General features: G+C 46.3%; 1 protein-coding gene across 1 annotated transcript in view; it reads left to right on the forward strand.

Moving 5' to 3' along the window:
* DNAAF11 (dynein axonemal assembly factor 11) overlaps window positions 1–17,724 on the forward strand; it is a 75,235-nt gene that overhangs the window by 27,387 nt on the left and 30,124 nt on the right. The window contains exons 8-10 of the mRNA XM_060243109.1: window positions 7,245–7,310; window positions 10,633–10,702; window positions 14,610–14,705. Coding sequence (XP_060099092.1) covers window positions 7,245–7,310; window positions 10,633–10,702; window positions 14,610–14,705 — 232 coding nt within the window. The remainder of the gene's footprint in view (window positions 1–7,244; window positions 7,311–10,632; window positions 10,703–14,609; window positions 14,706–17,724) is intronic.

Consider the following 17,724-nt stretch of genomic DNA (forward strand, 5'->3'; position numbering starts at 1 on the left):
CCGGTGGACCTCTTGATGGCCCCCTGGGTTTTGGGCCCTGTGTGACACAGAATGGATAAGTCATTGGCCTAATCCAACATGGCTTCTCTTACGCTGATTTGGCTGAGACTGGCTAGCCTCTCTGGATACCTTGTTGGTGGAATCGTGGGTGTGAAGGGGACTCTGACGTCTATAGTGATCCACACGCCTTTCAGGCATTTGTACTGCAAAGCAGAGTCCTAGGTTACTAAGGGAAAGTGGAACTTCTCATTATATGTTTGTGATTATTAAGCGTGCGGACTCTTGTCTGGGAGAATTGGGTTTGATTCCCCACTCCTCCACTTGTAGCTGCTGGAATGGTCTTGGGTCAACCATAGCTCTGGCAGAGGTTGTCCTTGAAAGGGCAGCTTCTACGAGAGCTCTCTCATCTCCACCCACATCACAGGGTGTCTGTTGTGGGGGAGGAAGGGAAAGGAGATTGTAAGCCACTCTGAGATTCGGAGTGTAGGGCCGGGTATAAATCCAATATCATCATCATTATCTTCAACATCTTTGCATCCTGCCAGAGAGCTATGAAGGGAAGGCAGAGCAGCGGCAGAAAAACAAATCCCGATGTTTGACAACAGTGTCTTGCAAGAAACTCTCTGCTGTGTCGATGTCTCAGCTCTGTTGTAAAAACGTGTTGACAGCTGCACAAAAATTAGAGTCGCTTTCTCATTCAGGGGAAGCCAAACAAGGCAGTACCTTCAAAGGTTGCATCGGCAGGTTGCAAAGGTGGCTCCGAGAGTTGAAAACACACGGGGAAGAAACCTCTAAAGCTCCCCAGGCTTACTGAATGATGTAGTGTTCTCTTTGTGCAGTGGGTTAATAAAGCTGGATTTTGATAAATTATTATACAGCAGAGGAGGCCAAACTTTCTTATTGTAAGAGCCACATACAATAAAGGTCAGAAGTTTGAGAGCTGCAGGACATGAACGTCAGATGTTTGAGAGCTTCAAGAAGGAAGGAAGGAAGGAAAACATGGGGAGAGGGGAAAAGAAAGCAACTTTAACTTCAAATGCATTTTCCAGCAACTGGCTGGCCTGGCTTGGAGAAGTGATTTAAAGAGACGAATGCTTTCTCCAAGCTGGCCAATAGGGTAGTGGGGGCTTTGATAGCCACACAGTATGTGTGGAAGAGCCACATGTCACTCCTGAGCCACAGTTTGGCCACCCCTGTTATACAGGTTGGGGAACAACACAAGCTGCAACCCCTGTTTGGTGATTAATTTCGCTATAATAAGAGGAAGCAGGAACTAGAGTGGCTAAAGCATCTTTTCTCAGATATCAGGTTTCTAGCCCTTTTAGTGCAGTTGCAGGTGTTATTGTTTTATGGTATAAGATCTTTTCTCTTTGTACAGTGTCTTGATGCATGTTAAGTCTTCTTGTCTCTGATTTTTTGTTCTCCTTCAGTGTCCCATGCTCACTTGCTTGCTTTCAAGCACACAAAGCCACTGTGTTATAGTGGTTTAGTCTTCAGAAGAATGCACATGGGTAGAGGACCTTAAAGCTAATACCTTTCCTGGTGCCCATCAAGTGCTTTAGCAGAGTGGGTGGAGCCAGTGTGACTTTTGCCCAGCGAGGCTTCTGATTGGCTGTTGGAGATTTGATTGGCTGTGCGGATTTTTAAAAACAGCGCTTTGGCAGTGGCTGCTACCACAACACAAAGATCTTCGTCGTGTGACTGATTGTAAGCTGTGGAAGCCATTTTGAGCCTGCACCCACCATATTATGTCAGAATTCCAGAGGTGCCCACAGGTGCAGAAGGGTTGGGAACTCTGGGATGAGGGTCTGGGCGATCCAGTTTCAAATGCTGGCCCTGGCTGGAAGCTCTCAGCCTAATCTACCTTACAGGGTCATTGTGAGGAGAAAATGGAAGAGAAGAGAAAGATATAAGCTGCTCTGAGTCTCCACTGAGGAAGAAGGCAGGGTTGAAATGAAGAAAAGAAAATAAATAATAAGAAGAGGAATTTGAACACATTCTGACTTTTTTTAAAAATCACAGTAAGGAAAGGCGCACCTTTTCTAATTGGATTGATGTGTGTAATTTACGCTAATTGTTCACTTTGTGGTTTCTTGTCACCAGTTTTTGAGTTCTTATGCTCACCCCATTCCCACCATAAATCTCTCAAGACGTGGAGAATGTGTTACACGAGCAGGCCTCGTGGGATTATTCACTCCACGTGGTTTTCTAATGTGAGATAAAGGCTGTGATAGTTTCCCTGGGCTAAAGACAGGTAGAAAAGGAGGATTTCTGTGTACAGTTTGCTTTCCATTAAAATGGCTGCCTTCCATAAGAACATAAGAGAAGCCATGTTAGATCAGGCCAATGGCCCATCCAGTCCAACATTCTGTGTCACACAGCGGCCAATATATATATATATATATATATATATATATATATATATATACACACACATACACACACACACACACACACACACACACACTGTGGCTAATAGCCACTGATGGACCTCTGCTCCATATTTTTATCTAACCTCCTCTTGAAGGTGGCTATGCTTGTGGCCGCCACCACCTCCTGTGGCAGTGAATTCCACATGTTAATCACCCTTTGGGTGAAGAAGTACTTCCTTTTATCCATTTTAACCTTTCTGCTCAGCAATTTCATCGAATGCCCACGAGTTCTTGTATTGTGAGAAAGGGAGAAAAGTATTTCTTTCTCTACTTTCTCCATCCCATGCATTATCTTGTAAACCTCTATCATGTCACCGCGCAGTCGACGTTTCTCCAAGCTAAAGAGTCCCAAGCGTTTCAACCTTTCTTCATAGGGAAAGTGTTCCAGCCCTTTATCATTCTAGTTGCCCTTTTCTGGACTTTCTCCAATGCTATAATATCCTTTTTGAGGTGCGGCGACCAGAACTGCACACAGTACTCCAAATGAGACCGCACCATCGATTTATACAGGGGCATTATGATACTGGCTGATCTGTTTTCAATTCCCTTCCTAATAATTCCCAGCATGGCGTTGGCCTTTTTTATTGCAAACGCACACTGTCTTGACATTTTCAGTGAGTTATCTACCACGACCCCAAGATCTCTCTCTTGGTCAGTCTCTGCCAGTTCACACCCCATCAACTTGTATTTGTAGCTGGGATTCTTGGCCCCAATGTGCATTACTTTGCACTTGGCCACATTGAACCGCATCTGCCACGTTGACGCCCACTCACCCAGCCTCAACAGATCCCTTTGGAGTTCCTCACAATCCTCTCTGGTTCTCACCACCCTGAACAATTTAGTGTCATCCACAAACTTGGCCACTTCACTGCTCACTCTCAACTCTAAATCATTTATGAACAAGTTAAAGAGCATGGGACCCAGTACTGAGCCCTGCGGCACCCCACTGCTTACCGTCCTCCACTGCGAAGACTGCCCATTTATACTCACCCTCTGCTTCCAGAGACGTTGCGTTCATATAACCATCGTGGAGCAGAAGTAGGACTGCCAGCTCTGGGTTGGGAAATACCTGGAGATTTTGGAGGGTGGAGCCTGAGAAGGGTGGGTTTTGGGAAGGGGAGGGGAGGGACCTCAGTGGGTACAGTGCCAAAGGACCCCCCCCCCCCAAGAAAAAGCATCCATTTTCTCCAACGGAACAGATCTCTGTAGTCTAGAGATCAGTTGTTCATATGGGAGATCGCCCAGGCCCTACCTGGAAGTTAAGCAACCAAAGTGGAGCTCAGATAAGGGTGGCAGAGATACAAAGCAACACTTCTGTGTATAAATTAGTCTCAATTGTGCTTCCGAAAGCGAACACAAATAAAGTTACTCTAACGCAAAAATATAACTGGCCTTATCAAAATATATTTATAGCAAATGAAGCATCAGCAGGAGAACATCCAAACGCCTAATGATGCATATGTTTTCTTTAAAAAGTCCACAGAGGCAATTTCCTTTTTCTTAAGTCAATTTCATAGAAGGTGCAGGTTCGGTCTCCTGCGAAGCAAACAGAACGAAGGATCGCCTTAAGAACGCCGAGGGGAACGGGCGAACGTCGGCTGGTCAATGTAGATTCTTAGACGCGCAGAAAATTCCTATTTTTACTGCATAAGAGCTAAACGAGGTATCCGGAAATTCAGAACCCATAGGTTACTAACCAACACGGCTGCGCACCTGGATCTAACTTTTAAGCATGTTAGTAACCTATCTGGAACTGTAAAAAACTGAAGCTATGGCACTTAGTGGGAAGTGCCTTGTCATGATTGGAGCTTAGAAGAAGAAGAAGAATTGCAGATTTATACCCCGCCCTTCTCCCTGGATCAGAGACTTACAATCTCCTATGTCTTCTCCCCCCACAACAGACACCCTGTGAGGTGGGTGGGGCTGAGAGGGCTCTCCCAGCAGCTGCCCTTTTGAGGACAACCTCTGCCAGAGCTATGGCTAACCCAAGGCCATTCCAGCAGCTGCAAGTGGAGGAGCGGGGAATCAAGCCCAGTTCCCCCAGATAAGAGTCCACACACTTAACCACTACTGGAGAAGAAGGTCTATGAGAGCTATGGCTGACCTAAGGCCATTCCAGCAGGTGCAAGTGGAGAAGTGGGGAATCAAACTCGGTTCTCCTAGATAAGAGTCCGCACATTTAACCACTGCACCAAACTGACTCTCCTTAAGAAAGCCTGGAAGGTGAAAATGGGTTCTGAATTTCTAGATACCTCATTTAGCTCTTATGCAGTAAAAACAGAAATTTTCTGCACGTCTGAGAATCTACCTTGACCAGCCGACGTTCGCCCGTTTCCCTCAGCATTCTTAAGGCGATCCTTCGTACTGTTTGCATCACAGGAGACCGAACCTGCACCTTCTATGAAATTGACATAAGAAAAAGGAAATCGCCTTTGCGGACTTTTTAAAAAAAAAACATACGCATCATTGACTTTTGGCTCTTCTCCTGCTGATGTTTCATTTGCTAGAATTATATTTTCATAAGGCCGGTTCTATTTTTGTGTTAAGAGTATCTTTATTTGCGTTAGTTTTCCGAAGCGCAGTGGAGTCTAATTGATACACGGAAGCGTTGCTTTGTACCTCTGCCTACCTGGAGGTTGGCCGCTCTACTGAGCTCAGGTGTGTGGTGTCCTCCACACAATCAACTCCTACGTGTGCCGAGCCCAGAGAATCTTTTGCAGGGGTGATCTCATGCCAGACGTAGCCTCTAAGATATCTGATATTGCGCAAGTGATACGGCATGCCCGAAGGACATTCGGACTTGTGTCTCTCCAATAGCGCCCCCCCTTTCCCCCATGACACATAACGAACTGTCTTTGAAACCCAGTTATGAATCTGTAATCGATTGCCCCCTGTTTTATCTCTGCGTTTTTGTGTATTTTATTGCTGACCTCTGTCTTATTGCTTGCCAGGCAATGCTTGCTTTGTTTATGTTGTTAATTTGTGATCCTGTTGTTAAGCTTCAGGCGTTTGATCAAGCAAAGTAAAAAAGGAAAGGAAAGAGACCAATGATGTTTGGCATCTATCTTCAAGAGGGGATTGGATAAACATCCGGAGCAGAGGTCCATCAGGGGCTATTAGCCACAGGGTATCGATGGGACTCTCTACCTGGGGCAAGTGATGCTCTGTATACTTGGTGCTGGTGGGGGGGCACAGTGAGAGGGCTTCTAGTGTCCTGGCCCCACTGATGGACCTCCTGATGGCACCTGTTTTTTTGGGGAGGGAGGGGTTGTCACTGTGTGACACAGAGTGTTGGACGATGGGCCATTGGCCTGATCCAACATGGCTTCTCTTACATTCTTAAGTTATAATATGGTATAGGAAAGGAGCTGTTTTTCAGGAGAGAGAGAAAATATCCCTCTCTGAAGCAGTTCCCTGGGTTCCAGTTTAAACCATGCAGTTGAGGACCCCATCTTAGAGAATATCTGAAGGGAAATTGAGCAGACAGTGAAGATCAAAACATGACCTGAATACTTTAGAGCAGGGGTGGCCAAACTGTGGCTCGGGAGCCAGATGTGGCTCTTTCACACACATTGTGTGGCTCTTGAAGCCCCACTTCCCTATTGGCTGGCTTGAAGAAGACATTTCTCTCTTTAAATCACTTTTCCCAGCTGGTAGCTTGGGAAATTCATTTAAAGTTGGGTTCTTTCCATCTCTTCCCCCACCTACCTACCTACCTTCCTTCCTTCCTTCCTTCCTTCCTTCCTTCCTTCCTTCCTTCCTTCCTTCCTTCCTTCCTTCCTTCCTTCCTTCCTTCCTTCCTTCCTTCCTTCCTTGTCTTGTGGCTCTCAAACATCTTATATTCATGTAATGTCTCAAACGTCTGATGTTTTTTCTATGTGGCTCTTATGTGAAGCAAGTTTGGCCACCCCTGCTTTAGAGGCTGGACTCCAGAATGAATAATTCATTATCTTTAACACTCCCTGAAATCATGTCACATTAAAAAAAGCCAACAACTACGCAATACTCTTCTGTTCCATGTAGACAATAGATATGAAACTATTTCTTGGTTAGTTTTGCTGCCAGCAGATGTCTCTCTTCCAGCATGATCTGCCTTAAAATTAAAAAAAAAAACTGAGTGTGGGCAGAAGGCTTCCTTTACGCTTGTACTCCGACCTCAGATTCAGCATGGGCTTACAGGAGCACAGCTCTTGAACCTTTCTGAGGGTTCCCTCTCTTCCTCCCCACCTACCTTGTCCATTGAATAGTAGGTGCAGCTGCACAACAATCCTTGGATTAGGAGAGCGGGCAGCCAGCCAGCCACCAGGGGCTTTGCCACACCCCCAGCAGCCCTCATTAACCCCTGGAGAAACCCACGCCACCCTTTCGCCACTTCTTCTGTGATTATGGGCAGTGAGTGGCTTGCTGGACATTTGACTGAGGGGGGCGGGGTGGCCCAGGATAGCCCCAGGTGAGTGAGGCCTGCTTGGGCTGGCTGGATCTCTAGCCAGCCCAAGCAGGCCTCACTCACCCAGGGCTCTCCTTTCTTGTATCGGGTTGCTTTTGGCTTGGGGGGGGGGGGGGCGGCATATGCTAATGAGTTATGCTAATAAGCTCCGCCACCTGTTTTCCTACAAAGCGACCCCTGCTTGTACTTAACCGCCTCCTGCAAATTAGAACACAATTTGTGTATTTCTACAGGGATCCTGCAGTCATATCAGGAGAACACTGCATGCCTTGTTAACGAAGCCATGCCTGCCGTCGACTGAAAGCTCTGTCAAAGAACCTCGTCCCGTCCTTCTAAAAGTGCATTCATTTCCTTTCTGTTTCTAGGCTTCCTTTCTCCTTGAATGATGATGAAGAAAACAACCAATTCATTTTGGACCTTGCCATTTACAGGTGAGAAGGGTTCACGTAGGGTCGCCAGGTCCCTCTTTGTTGCTTGCAGGGGGAGGGTCGGGGGTTAGGGCTGCCAGCTCCCGGTTGGGAAACTCCTGGAGGTTTGGGGATGGAGTCTGAGGATGACAGGGACCTCAGTGGGGTGCAGCGTCATAGAGTCCCCCCTCCAAAGCATCCATTTTCTCCAGGGGAACTGATCTCTGCAGTCTGGAGATGAGCCGTAATTCCAGGGGATCCACGGGTCCTACCTGGAGGCCGGCATCCCTAGTGATTTTCGAATATTTGCACATCTGCTTTGCCCGCATTGTTAGACGCTGCCTACTGCCATCAGGTTTTATAAATCCACATCCTGACTCAGAACGGTCAATATTAAATTGGTCTCACAGCACAGTCGAACCTAGCTGTCCAAGCCTCTCTCATTGGAAAGCAGCAAAGGTCCCCTGTGCAAGCATCAGTCATTTCCAACTCTGGGGTGACGTTGCTTTCACAATGTTTTCACGGCAGACTTTTTTTTACGGGGTGGTTTGCCATTGTCTTCCCCAAAAGCAGCTAAGGAAAGGAAAGGTCCCCTGTGCAAGCACCAGTCGCTTCCGACTTTCGGGAGATGTTGCTTTCACAACGTTTTCACGGCAGACTTTTTACGGGGTGGTTCGCCATTGCCTTCCCCAGTCATCTACGCTTTCCCCCCAGCAAGCTGGGGACTCATTTTACCAACCTCGGAAGGATGGAAGGCTGAGTCAACCTCGAGCCGGCTACCTGAACCCAGCTTCCGCCAGGATTGAACTCAGGTCGTGAGGAGAGGATTCGGACTGCAGTACTGCAGCTTTACCACTCTGCGCCACGGGGCTCCATCTATACCTTCTGGCTAATAGCCACAAATGGACCTCTCTTCCATATGTTTACCTGAACCCAGCTTCCGGCGGGGATCGAACTCAGGTCGTGAGCAGAGCTTAGGACTGCAGTACTGCAGCTTTAACACTGCACCACGGGGCTCTTGAAAAGCAGCTAAACTGAGATGCAATTGCAAATGTGATTTGATTATCAAGACTTAGGTTTGGTTTCCTCTACACTGACCTTTTTGGGCCTGTGGGCACCTTGGGAATTCTTCCATAGAGTGAAGGGCACAGCCACAAAATGGCTGCCACAAAATGGCTGCTGCAGGAGGTGGAGCCAATAACAAAACAGCTTCTTCCAGCAGTTTCCCTTCAGTCACACAGCGGAGATGAAGAAGGAGAAGAATTGCAGATTTATACCCCACCCTTCTCTCTGACTCAGAGACTCAGAGCGGCTTACTATCTCCTATATCTTCTCCACCCCCAAAACAGACACCCTGTGAGGTGGGTGGAGCTGAGAGGGCTCTCACAGTAGCTGCCCTTTCAAGGACAACCTCTGCCAGAGCTATGGCTGACCCAAGGCCATTCCAGCAGCTGCAAGTGGAGGAGTGGGGAATCAAACCCGGTTCTCCCAGATAAGAGTCTGTGCACTTCACCGCTACACCAAACTGGCTCTCCTTTGTTGCTGTGCTGGCGGCAGCTGCCAAGCAATTTTTTAAAAATCCTGCACAGCCAAACAAATCTCAGTCGACCAGTTCAGATTCTTTCCTTTCTTAAATGTTAAGAACGGAGAAGGCGAGAATATTGTAAGAGAGAAAAAGCTTGGTATAAATGAAGTGGAAAAGCAAACAAGCAAGTCTAAGAATTCAAAGGCCAGGAGCACCCTCTGTTCTGTAGACCCTGTGGTGTTCAGGAAGGCCAGAGAAAAGGGGAGAGACAAGACCGTTTAGGATTGCCAACCTCCTGCAGGGGTCTGGAGATCTCCCATTTTTACAATTGAACTCCAGACTACATAGATCAGTTCTCCTGGAGAAAATGGCTACTTTGGAGGGTGCACTCTATGGCAGGGTACCCCACTGAGATCTCTACCTTCCTCAAGCCTCTCCAGATTCCAACACCAATATATCCAGGTTTTCCCCAACCGAAATCTGGCAACCCTGTTCTGAATTTGCCTAGAGATATAAGGCCTTGCAAGGGTGCCAAACATACGGTCTGCGGACCAGAATCAGCCCTTCCAGGGCCTTTATCCGTCCCGTGAGCGACTGGTCGTTACCTTTACTGCCAGATGACAGAGGTTGTGCCAGGGGTGTCAAACTCATTTGTTTTGAGGGCCTGATTCGACAAATGTAACCTTGTCGGGCCGGACCAAGAGCATCATAAAATGAAATGCCAGGTAGCGGAGATATAAACTTTTAAAAGAACATAGACAATCACAATTAATTTTTTTTAAAAAACTTAAAAATAAAACATGCTTAAAAGATTAGCACTCTTGCAGTATTTTGTTTAGCTGTCTCTGGTAACTGACACCTCTTGCTCTGAATGATTTCATCAAAATCTGGAGACAATGTCTGTGCTGTAGCAATCTTGAGTGTGCTGCTCAGGTGTGTATCTGTAAGTTGCAGACCTACTTTTGATTTATTGACATTCGTTACAGACATCTCATGGTCAGTGCTTTGAGCCTAAGAAGCAGAGGAAGACACGGAATGGTTGGGCATTGCGAGTTTTTGAGGGCCGCCCTGAGCCCGTCAGGGGAGGGCAGGATATAAATTTGATAAAATAAAATTTAAAAGTTTATAAGTTGCTTCATGTGCTGGTCAGCCAATGGAGAAAATAGAGACTTTGCTCTGAAGTTCCTGTGCGACTGAGCAAGCCTGGCAAAGCGAGAAGGAAGCAAAAGAGAGGGAGAAGGAAGCAGACAACAGTGAGTTTCTCAGGGGCCTGATAGGTGCCTTCCGGGGGGCCTGATCCATCCCACAGGCTGCACATTTGACAGCCCCGGGTTATGTCCCTGTATATTGTCCCAGTCTTAATGAGTATGGATGGTCGAAGTGGGAAGGTGGGCATCAGAGAGATGCTGCAAGGAAATACTGCAAGAGTGTTAACGTTTTAAGTACGTTTGTATTTTGAGTAAAAAAATAATATTGTCAGTTGGGTTTGCTTGTGTTCTTTATAAAGTGTATATTTCCTGTACCTGGCATTACATTTTCAGGTACACATTCTCCGGCCCAACAATGTGATATCTGTGTCAGATCTTGCCCTTGTAACAAATGAGTTTGTCACCTCATATAAAGATTTGTCTTGACCCCGCCCCTCATGCGAGCAAACAGTAATACATATGGGAAGCAAAACCTTATGAATCAGACTAGTCTATAGAGCAAACACTATGTTTCTTTGTATAAATACAACTCATCAATAGGAGGCTTCACTCTTTCTTCTCATACTTTAAGAGCCACTCAGCTAATCAGGCTTTGATCTCATTTATTCTAAAGACATCTGGATACCTCCCTGCTCGACGTTGACGTACAGCCTTCTTACGTCCGAGTGATGGTCAAAAGCAAGGTCAGTACTGCTTTGGTGCAATACATAAATTCAGTTTTTAGTCATGTACTAATTTTGGTGCCTTGACTCACCATACTGATGTGGTTGGGGCGATGGGACTCGAGGAAAGGGAAGTGGCGCCACAAATAAAGGTGACACACAGCTCTCAGTAGGGTGATGGGAGAAGAAGAAGACGACTGCAGATTTATACCCCGCCCTTCTCTCTGAATCAGAGACTCAGAGCGGCTCACAATCGCCTATATCTTCTCCTCCCACAACAGACACCCTGTGAGGTGGGTGGGGCTGAGAGAGCTCTCACAGCAGCTGCCCTTTCAAGGACAAGACCTGCAAGAGCAATGGCTGACCCAAGGCCATTCCAGCAGCTGCAAGTGGAGGAGTGGGGAATCAAACCTGGTTCTCCCAGATAAGAGTCTGCACACTTAACCACTACAGGGGAAGAAGGTCTATTAGAGCTATGGCTGACCCAAGGCCATTTCAGCAGCTGCAAGTGGAGGAGTGGGGAATCAAACCTGGTTCTCCCAGATAAGAGTCTGCGCACTTAACCACTACAGGGGAAGAAGGTCTATTAGAGCTATGGCTGACCCAAGGCCATTCCAGCAGCTGCAAGTGGAGGAGTGGGGAATCAAACCCGGTTCTCCCAGTAAGAGTCCACACACTTAACCACTATGCCAAACTGGCTCTGTGGGATAAGAGAGAGTGACAAAGGGTGCTGAAGGCATATGAAATGGAGGGAGTGAGAGCCAGTTCGGAGAGGGAATGCAAAGGCCTCTTTCTGGGGCTGTGCTATTTCTGAATGCCAGTGGTGGGGGAGAGAAGGCTTGAATGCTGCTTCTTTTTTTCTGAACATTTTGCCCAGGGGTCCCCAGTCTTTTTGAGCCTGTGGGCACATTTGGAATTCTGAAGCAGGGTGTTGAGGCACAGCACAAAATGGCTGCCATGGGAGGCAGAGCCACGCACAGTGAGGAAGCCCCAGTACAGGAGAAAAGAGGGTAATTTAAAACTACATAGGAAAGGGAAGTGAGAGAGAATAAAACAAATCCGTCAGTTCTTCAGTGGCCAGTCAGAAGCCCTTTTTAAAAACACTCAGGCACCGTGGCACGCAGGGGCACCATGTTGGGAACTTGTGTCCTAGCCTATAGAAAGCTAGCGTGTCTAGGACAGGGGTCACCAAACTTTTTGAGCCTGCAGACACCTTTGGAATTTTGAAAGGTGGTGGTGAGCACCGTCCCCAAAGTGCTGCTGACAGGAGCTGGAGCCAAAATGGCCGCTGCAGGAAGTACAGCCAAAGAGATTACCTTCTCTCTCACACCTCCTGGGAAGAAGGAAAGCATGAAAGGGGAATGGAAAAACACACCAGCTAAGGAGTGTCCCAAACGCTTACCAGTCTTCCTGATTTCCTCAGTAAAAAAAACCTTTCATTTGAATGAGGGCAGCCAGTGACAAGTCCAGACTTACGAATACCTCAGTGGGTGTCAAAGGTGGTATTGGCAGGTGCCCTGGCTTCTGACATGCTGAGGTTCCATGTGCAGGAGGTCCCCCCACCAGCCACATTCAAATAAGTGAACCCTCCCCCTCATCTACAGTCTGAAATTGTACTGCCACAGGAAGCTAGCTTGGTGTAGTGGTTAAGTGTGTGGACTCTTACCTGGGAGAACTGGGTTTGATTCCCCGCTCCTCGTCTTGCAGCCGCTGGAATGGCCTTGGGTCAGCCATAGCTCTCGCAAAGTTGTCCTTGATAGGGCAGTTTCTGTCAGAGCTCTCTCAACCACACCTACCTCAAAGGGTGTTTGCTGCGGGGGAGGAAGGTAAAGGAGATTGTGAGCCACTCTGAGACTCTTGAGATTCAGAGTGAAGGGCAGGATATAAATCCAATATGTTATTTATTTATCTGATTGATTGATTTGATTTATATCCCGCCCTCCCTGCCGAAGCAGGCTCAGGCCGGCTCACAGCAATAAAACATTTAAACAATTCATCCGTTCTAGAATTTGATCGTTAAAACAAATTAAACAATTTAAAACAATTTTGGTGCTAGTGTCGTTAATTTCCTGTGTCATTCAGCCCTTTTTGGTATCCTCTTATACTACTATAAATTCAGTTGAATGCGAGCCGAAATAATGTTGTCTTGCAGGCCTTGCGGAACTGGGCGAGGTCCCGCAAGGCTCTTACTTCTTCCGGAAGTTGTTTCCGCCAATAGGGAGCCACGATTGAGAAGGCTCTCTCTCTGGTGGTCTGCAGTCTTGCCTCCCTCGGCCCAGGGATCAATAATAAATTCTGTGTCTTATTATTGTTTGAATATTTGAATCCATTCGCACACCAGAAGGAGCATAAAGGTGTCCTTGCGCACCCTTCTCCTTCCTACCGAACCCCATTTTAATTCAGGAACCATTCAGGACAGAAATAGGATACAGGATGACCTTGACAGGCTGGAAAACTGGGCTAAAACCAATAAAATAAAAATTAACAGGGATAAATGTAAAGTTCTGCAATTCAGCAGGAAAAATCCCATGCATAGTTATAGGTTGGGAGAGGCTTGTCTTAGCAGTAGTATGTGCGAAAAGGATCTAGGGGTCTTAGTAGATCATCTGCTGAACATGAGTCAACAGTGTGATGCAGTGGCTAAAAAGGCAAATGCAATTTTGGGCTGTATCAACAGAAGTATAGTAGTGTCCAGATCACGCGATGTGATGGTATCGCTTTACTCTGCTCTGGTAAGACATCACCTGGAGTACTGTGTTCAGTTTTGGGCACCACATTTTAAGAAGGATCTAGACAAGCTGGAATGGGTCCAGAGGAGGGCAATGAAGATGGTGAGGGGTCTGGAGACCGAGTCCTATGAGGAAAGGTTGAAGGAGCTAGGGATGTTTAGCCTGGAGAGGAGGCGGCTGAGTGGTGATATAATCACCATCTTCAAGTACTTGAAGGGCTGTCATCTAGAGGATGGTGTGGAATTGTTTTCTGTGGCCCCGGAAGGTAGGACCAGAACCAATGGGTTGAAATTAAATCAAAAGAGTTTCCGGCTCAACATTAGGAAGAACTTCCTGACCATTAGAGCGATTCCTCAGTGGAACAGGCTTCCTCGGGAGGTGGTGGGCTCTCCTTCCTTGGAGGCTAGATGGCCCTCTGACAGCGATGAAGATTCTGTGAACTTGGGGTAGGCATTTGTGAGTTTTCTGCATTGTGCAAGGGGTTGGACTAGATCGCCCTGGAGGTCCCTTCTAACTCTATGATTCTGTGATTCTAGGTCAGCCTTTCTGCGTGGCAGAATCATCCCTAAAAGCTATAATTTACAGGGAGCAGGGAGCTGAACCTATATGCCTTTTAAAAAAAACTTAACGAAAGAAAATCTGTTTGCATCTTCCGTTTTCCTCATTTCCAGTTTCAAAAATGAGGCAGGGTTATTACGCTAAGCCAAAAATTAGAAACTGCATTTGTAATCATGCTACTAAATGCAGATTAAAATTACTTTAGGTCTTAAGTGGAGTAGCATAATTATTCTCCTTTAGTTACTAATATAACTTAAGCACGATGTCGTAACCTTCTTTAGAAAAGTCACTTTTTTTCCCCCCAGCGGCAAAGCTGATGTCATGCCCACATGTCTCTATCCGTCTATATATACACGCACGCATCATACTTAATACTGTAAATGGAGAATGTTTAAGATGCAAATCGCCCATTAGGAGTGGTGGTAATATATAGCACAAGAGAAGGTTTAAGTCAATAAATCTTCTCAGATCAAAGACATGCAACTGCATATTTCCTATCTGGGTCATACGTGTTTTTATTCTGCCATTTTAATATTTCATCTCTCTGTAAATCCACAAAAATAAGTCTGATAAATGATGAGGTTTTTTAAATGAATTGTATATCAAATGATTTATTTCTTTGGCACTTTCTCTCTCTTTAGCCTTTTCAACTTGTCCTGCCTGCAGAAGTGAAACCAGACAGCAGCACTGCCAAAAGATCTCAGACCACTGGGCATTTGCTTATCACCTTGCCAAAGGTAGGAACGGTGTTCCCCACAGATGTTTTAGGCCAAGGGTGTCAAACATGCACCCAGGGCTCCTGAGCAACTGGCTGTCATTTGCTTCCTTCTCACTTGCTTCCTTCTGCATAACAGCTTGCCTTGCAAGGCTTGCTCAATCGCACAGGAGCTACAGAGCAAAACCTCTGTTTTCTCTATTGGCTGAGGCTCCTCCCTTGGAGAGGAAGGGGGGACGGCAGAGCTTGTTTTTCCAGGCTTTCTCAATCGCACAGCAGAGCTACTGAGCCAAGCCGCTCTTCCTTCCCCCTCCTGGTCTCCTGGGGAAGAAAGGAAAGAAAGAGCCAGAGCTTCCTTTGCCCAGTTCCCTGGATTCCATGGGAAAGCACCTTTAAGATCAACAAGTGCTAACGTTTTAAGTAAGTTTTAAGGTTTTGTTTTTTTTAAAAAATTGTGTATTTCTGTGTCCTTTATAAAGTTTATCTCTCTGCTACCTATTTGTAAATAGGTACACACATGGCCTGGCCCACCTGACATGGCCTGGCCCAACAAGGTCTCATTTATTTCAGATCCAGCCCTCATAACAAATGAGTTTGACGCCCCTGTTTTAAGCAGTCAAGTGATCCAAAAGGGACTTCAGAATTGCACAGTCACTGTGGGCATTGATGGACCTATCCTCCACGAACGTGTGAAACTCTTCATGTATTTTATAGAAAACAAACAGATAATATAAAGAAAACACAGAAAGAGAAAAGTAATTACATATCATAAGTAATTATATATCAGAAAATATTTCTCCCCACCACCCCCTTCATCTTATTAAGGAATTTTTGAAACACTGCCTATAAAGTACAATGAAAACAACCTCTGTGGGGATGCATTTATATTCAACATTTAAAACTACTTCACATTCTACTTCTTTATTGCAGTACAATTATACACAGTATTTTAGGCCTATTATGCACAAGTGTTTTCCCTTACCTCCCTGCGAATGTCCGTCATGAGTTTTTTGGTCATTCTTTACTTTACTTTACTTTATTCGATTTATATCCCGCCCTACCCCACCGGGGTATTCTGCATTGGTTTCCCTCCCTTCAGTGCTCCGTTCGTGTTCTGGTTGCTGTTTCTCTGGGTGCAGGACTGAGCAAGGACCCCACAAGCCAAAATTTCAACCATGAACTCCCAATGCACAATCTCCTTGACAGGTCTCTGGGCCGACATGGGGTGGTGTAAGGTTTGCCCAAGTTCAATCACAAGGCTCCTTAGGTTGGTTCAAAAGAAGCTTTTAATGATGAGACTTGAAGCACATACTAAGTACATACATTGCAAGATCAGGTCTTGCCAGACTGAATTGGACTGCCAGACCCTTGGCACTTAAAGGTTACAACATAACAGCTCCCCTTTTCCCCGCGCCTGCTAAAAGTCTTTTGAATTAATAAAAAGTTCTTTCCCCAGGCCTTGATGTCGCTCCCAGTCAAGGTTACATCCCATGCACTCCAGTTCAGCTGGTTCAGTTGGTTTTGGATAAACTTATGGAGCAGAGGTCCATCAGTGGCTATTAGCCACAGTGTATAGATGGAAGCACTCACTGGAGAAGATCCTGATGCTGGGAAAGACAGAAGGCAAATGAAGAAGGGGACGGCAAAAGATGAGATGACTGGACAGCATTAGTGATGTAACTAACACGAATTTGAGCAGACTTCAGAGAATGGTGGAAGACAGGAGGGCCTGGCATGGCTTGGTCCATGGGGTTGCAAAGAGTTAGACTCGACTGTGCGACTGAATAAAAAAAACCAGATGGAACTCTCTGTCTGGGGCAGTGATGCTCTGTCTTCTTGGTGCTTGGGGGTGGGGCAACAGTGGGAGGGCTTCTAATGTCCTGGCCCCAGTGATGGACCTCCTGATGGAACCTGAGTTTTTTGGCCACCGTGGGACACAGAGTGTTGGACTGGATGGGCCACTGGCCTGATCCAACATGGCTTCTCTTATGTTCCTATCAGTGTTGCCCAGGGAGACTAGATTAGTTGGGTTTCCCCGCATGCGCTTCTTCCACCTGCCGGCCTGGAGCATCCCACAGAACACAAAATACCAAATGGCTACAAAAATCAGTGAGGTTAGTGTTTGTGAATACACTTGCAACATGGAGTTAGTACATCATATAAATGCAGTGGTAATAACATGATAATAATGGACTTGTAAACAGCGCTGCTGAAGACCTCACATTCCTTCGGCCGCAGACGAAGATGTTGTCAGTGGCACATTTTGCTTGTCAATATTGTTTTTGTTCTTAAGTTTTTTTAAGTTGTGACTTTAGATGCATGCAGCCATTCTCTTTCAAGTCCCTACCATCTGCCTTTGCTTTGCAAGGCCTCTCATTAATTCAAATGGTACATCTGTAATGACAGGTTTGCAGCCTCGTCAGCGACTGGAATTGTGCCTGGAATTAGATTCATTTGACCAAAATCCTCTGCTTTGAAATGTTCAGATATTCCCTTTCAAATAAATATCTAATCCATTTCTAAACGGGTGTCTCTCAAACTGCTGTTGACATCTAAAATGTTTGCAGATGGATATTCTAAATGACTGCATTCTGTGTGTTTGCATCAGCAAAAAAGCATTGTGCGTTCAAGCTTTTGAACTCCAAAAAGTGGAGAAGGATCCCCATCTCTGTGCACAATTAAGCCCCATTGGTGTAATGGTTAAGTGCATGGACTCTTATCTGGGAGAACCGGGTTTGATCCCCCACTCCTCCACTTGCACCTGCTGAATGGCCTTGGGTCAGCCATAGCTCTGGCAGAGGTTGTCCTTGAAAGGGCAGCTGCTGTGAGAGCCCTTTCAGCCCCACCCACCTCACAGGGTGTCTGTTGTGGGGGAGGAAGGTAAAGGAGATTGTGAGCCGCTCTGAGACTCTTCGGAGTGGAGGGCAGGATATAAATCCAATATCTTCATCTACCTCACAGGGTGTCTGTTGTGGGGGAGGAAGGTAAAGGAGATTGTAAGCCGCTGAGTCTCTGATTCAGAGAGAAGGGCGGGGTACAAA

This window comes from Heteronotia binoei, chromosome 7, assembly GCF_032191835.1.
Source record: "Heteronotia binoei isolate CCM8104 ecotype False Entrance Well chromosome 7, APGP_CSIRO_Hbin_v1, whole genome shotgun sequence".
Lineage (NCBI taxonomy): Eukaryota > Metazoa > Chordata > Lepidosauria > Squamata > Gekkonidae > Heteronotia > Heteronotia binoei.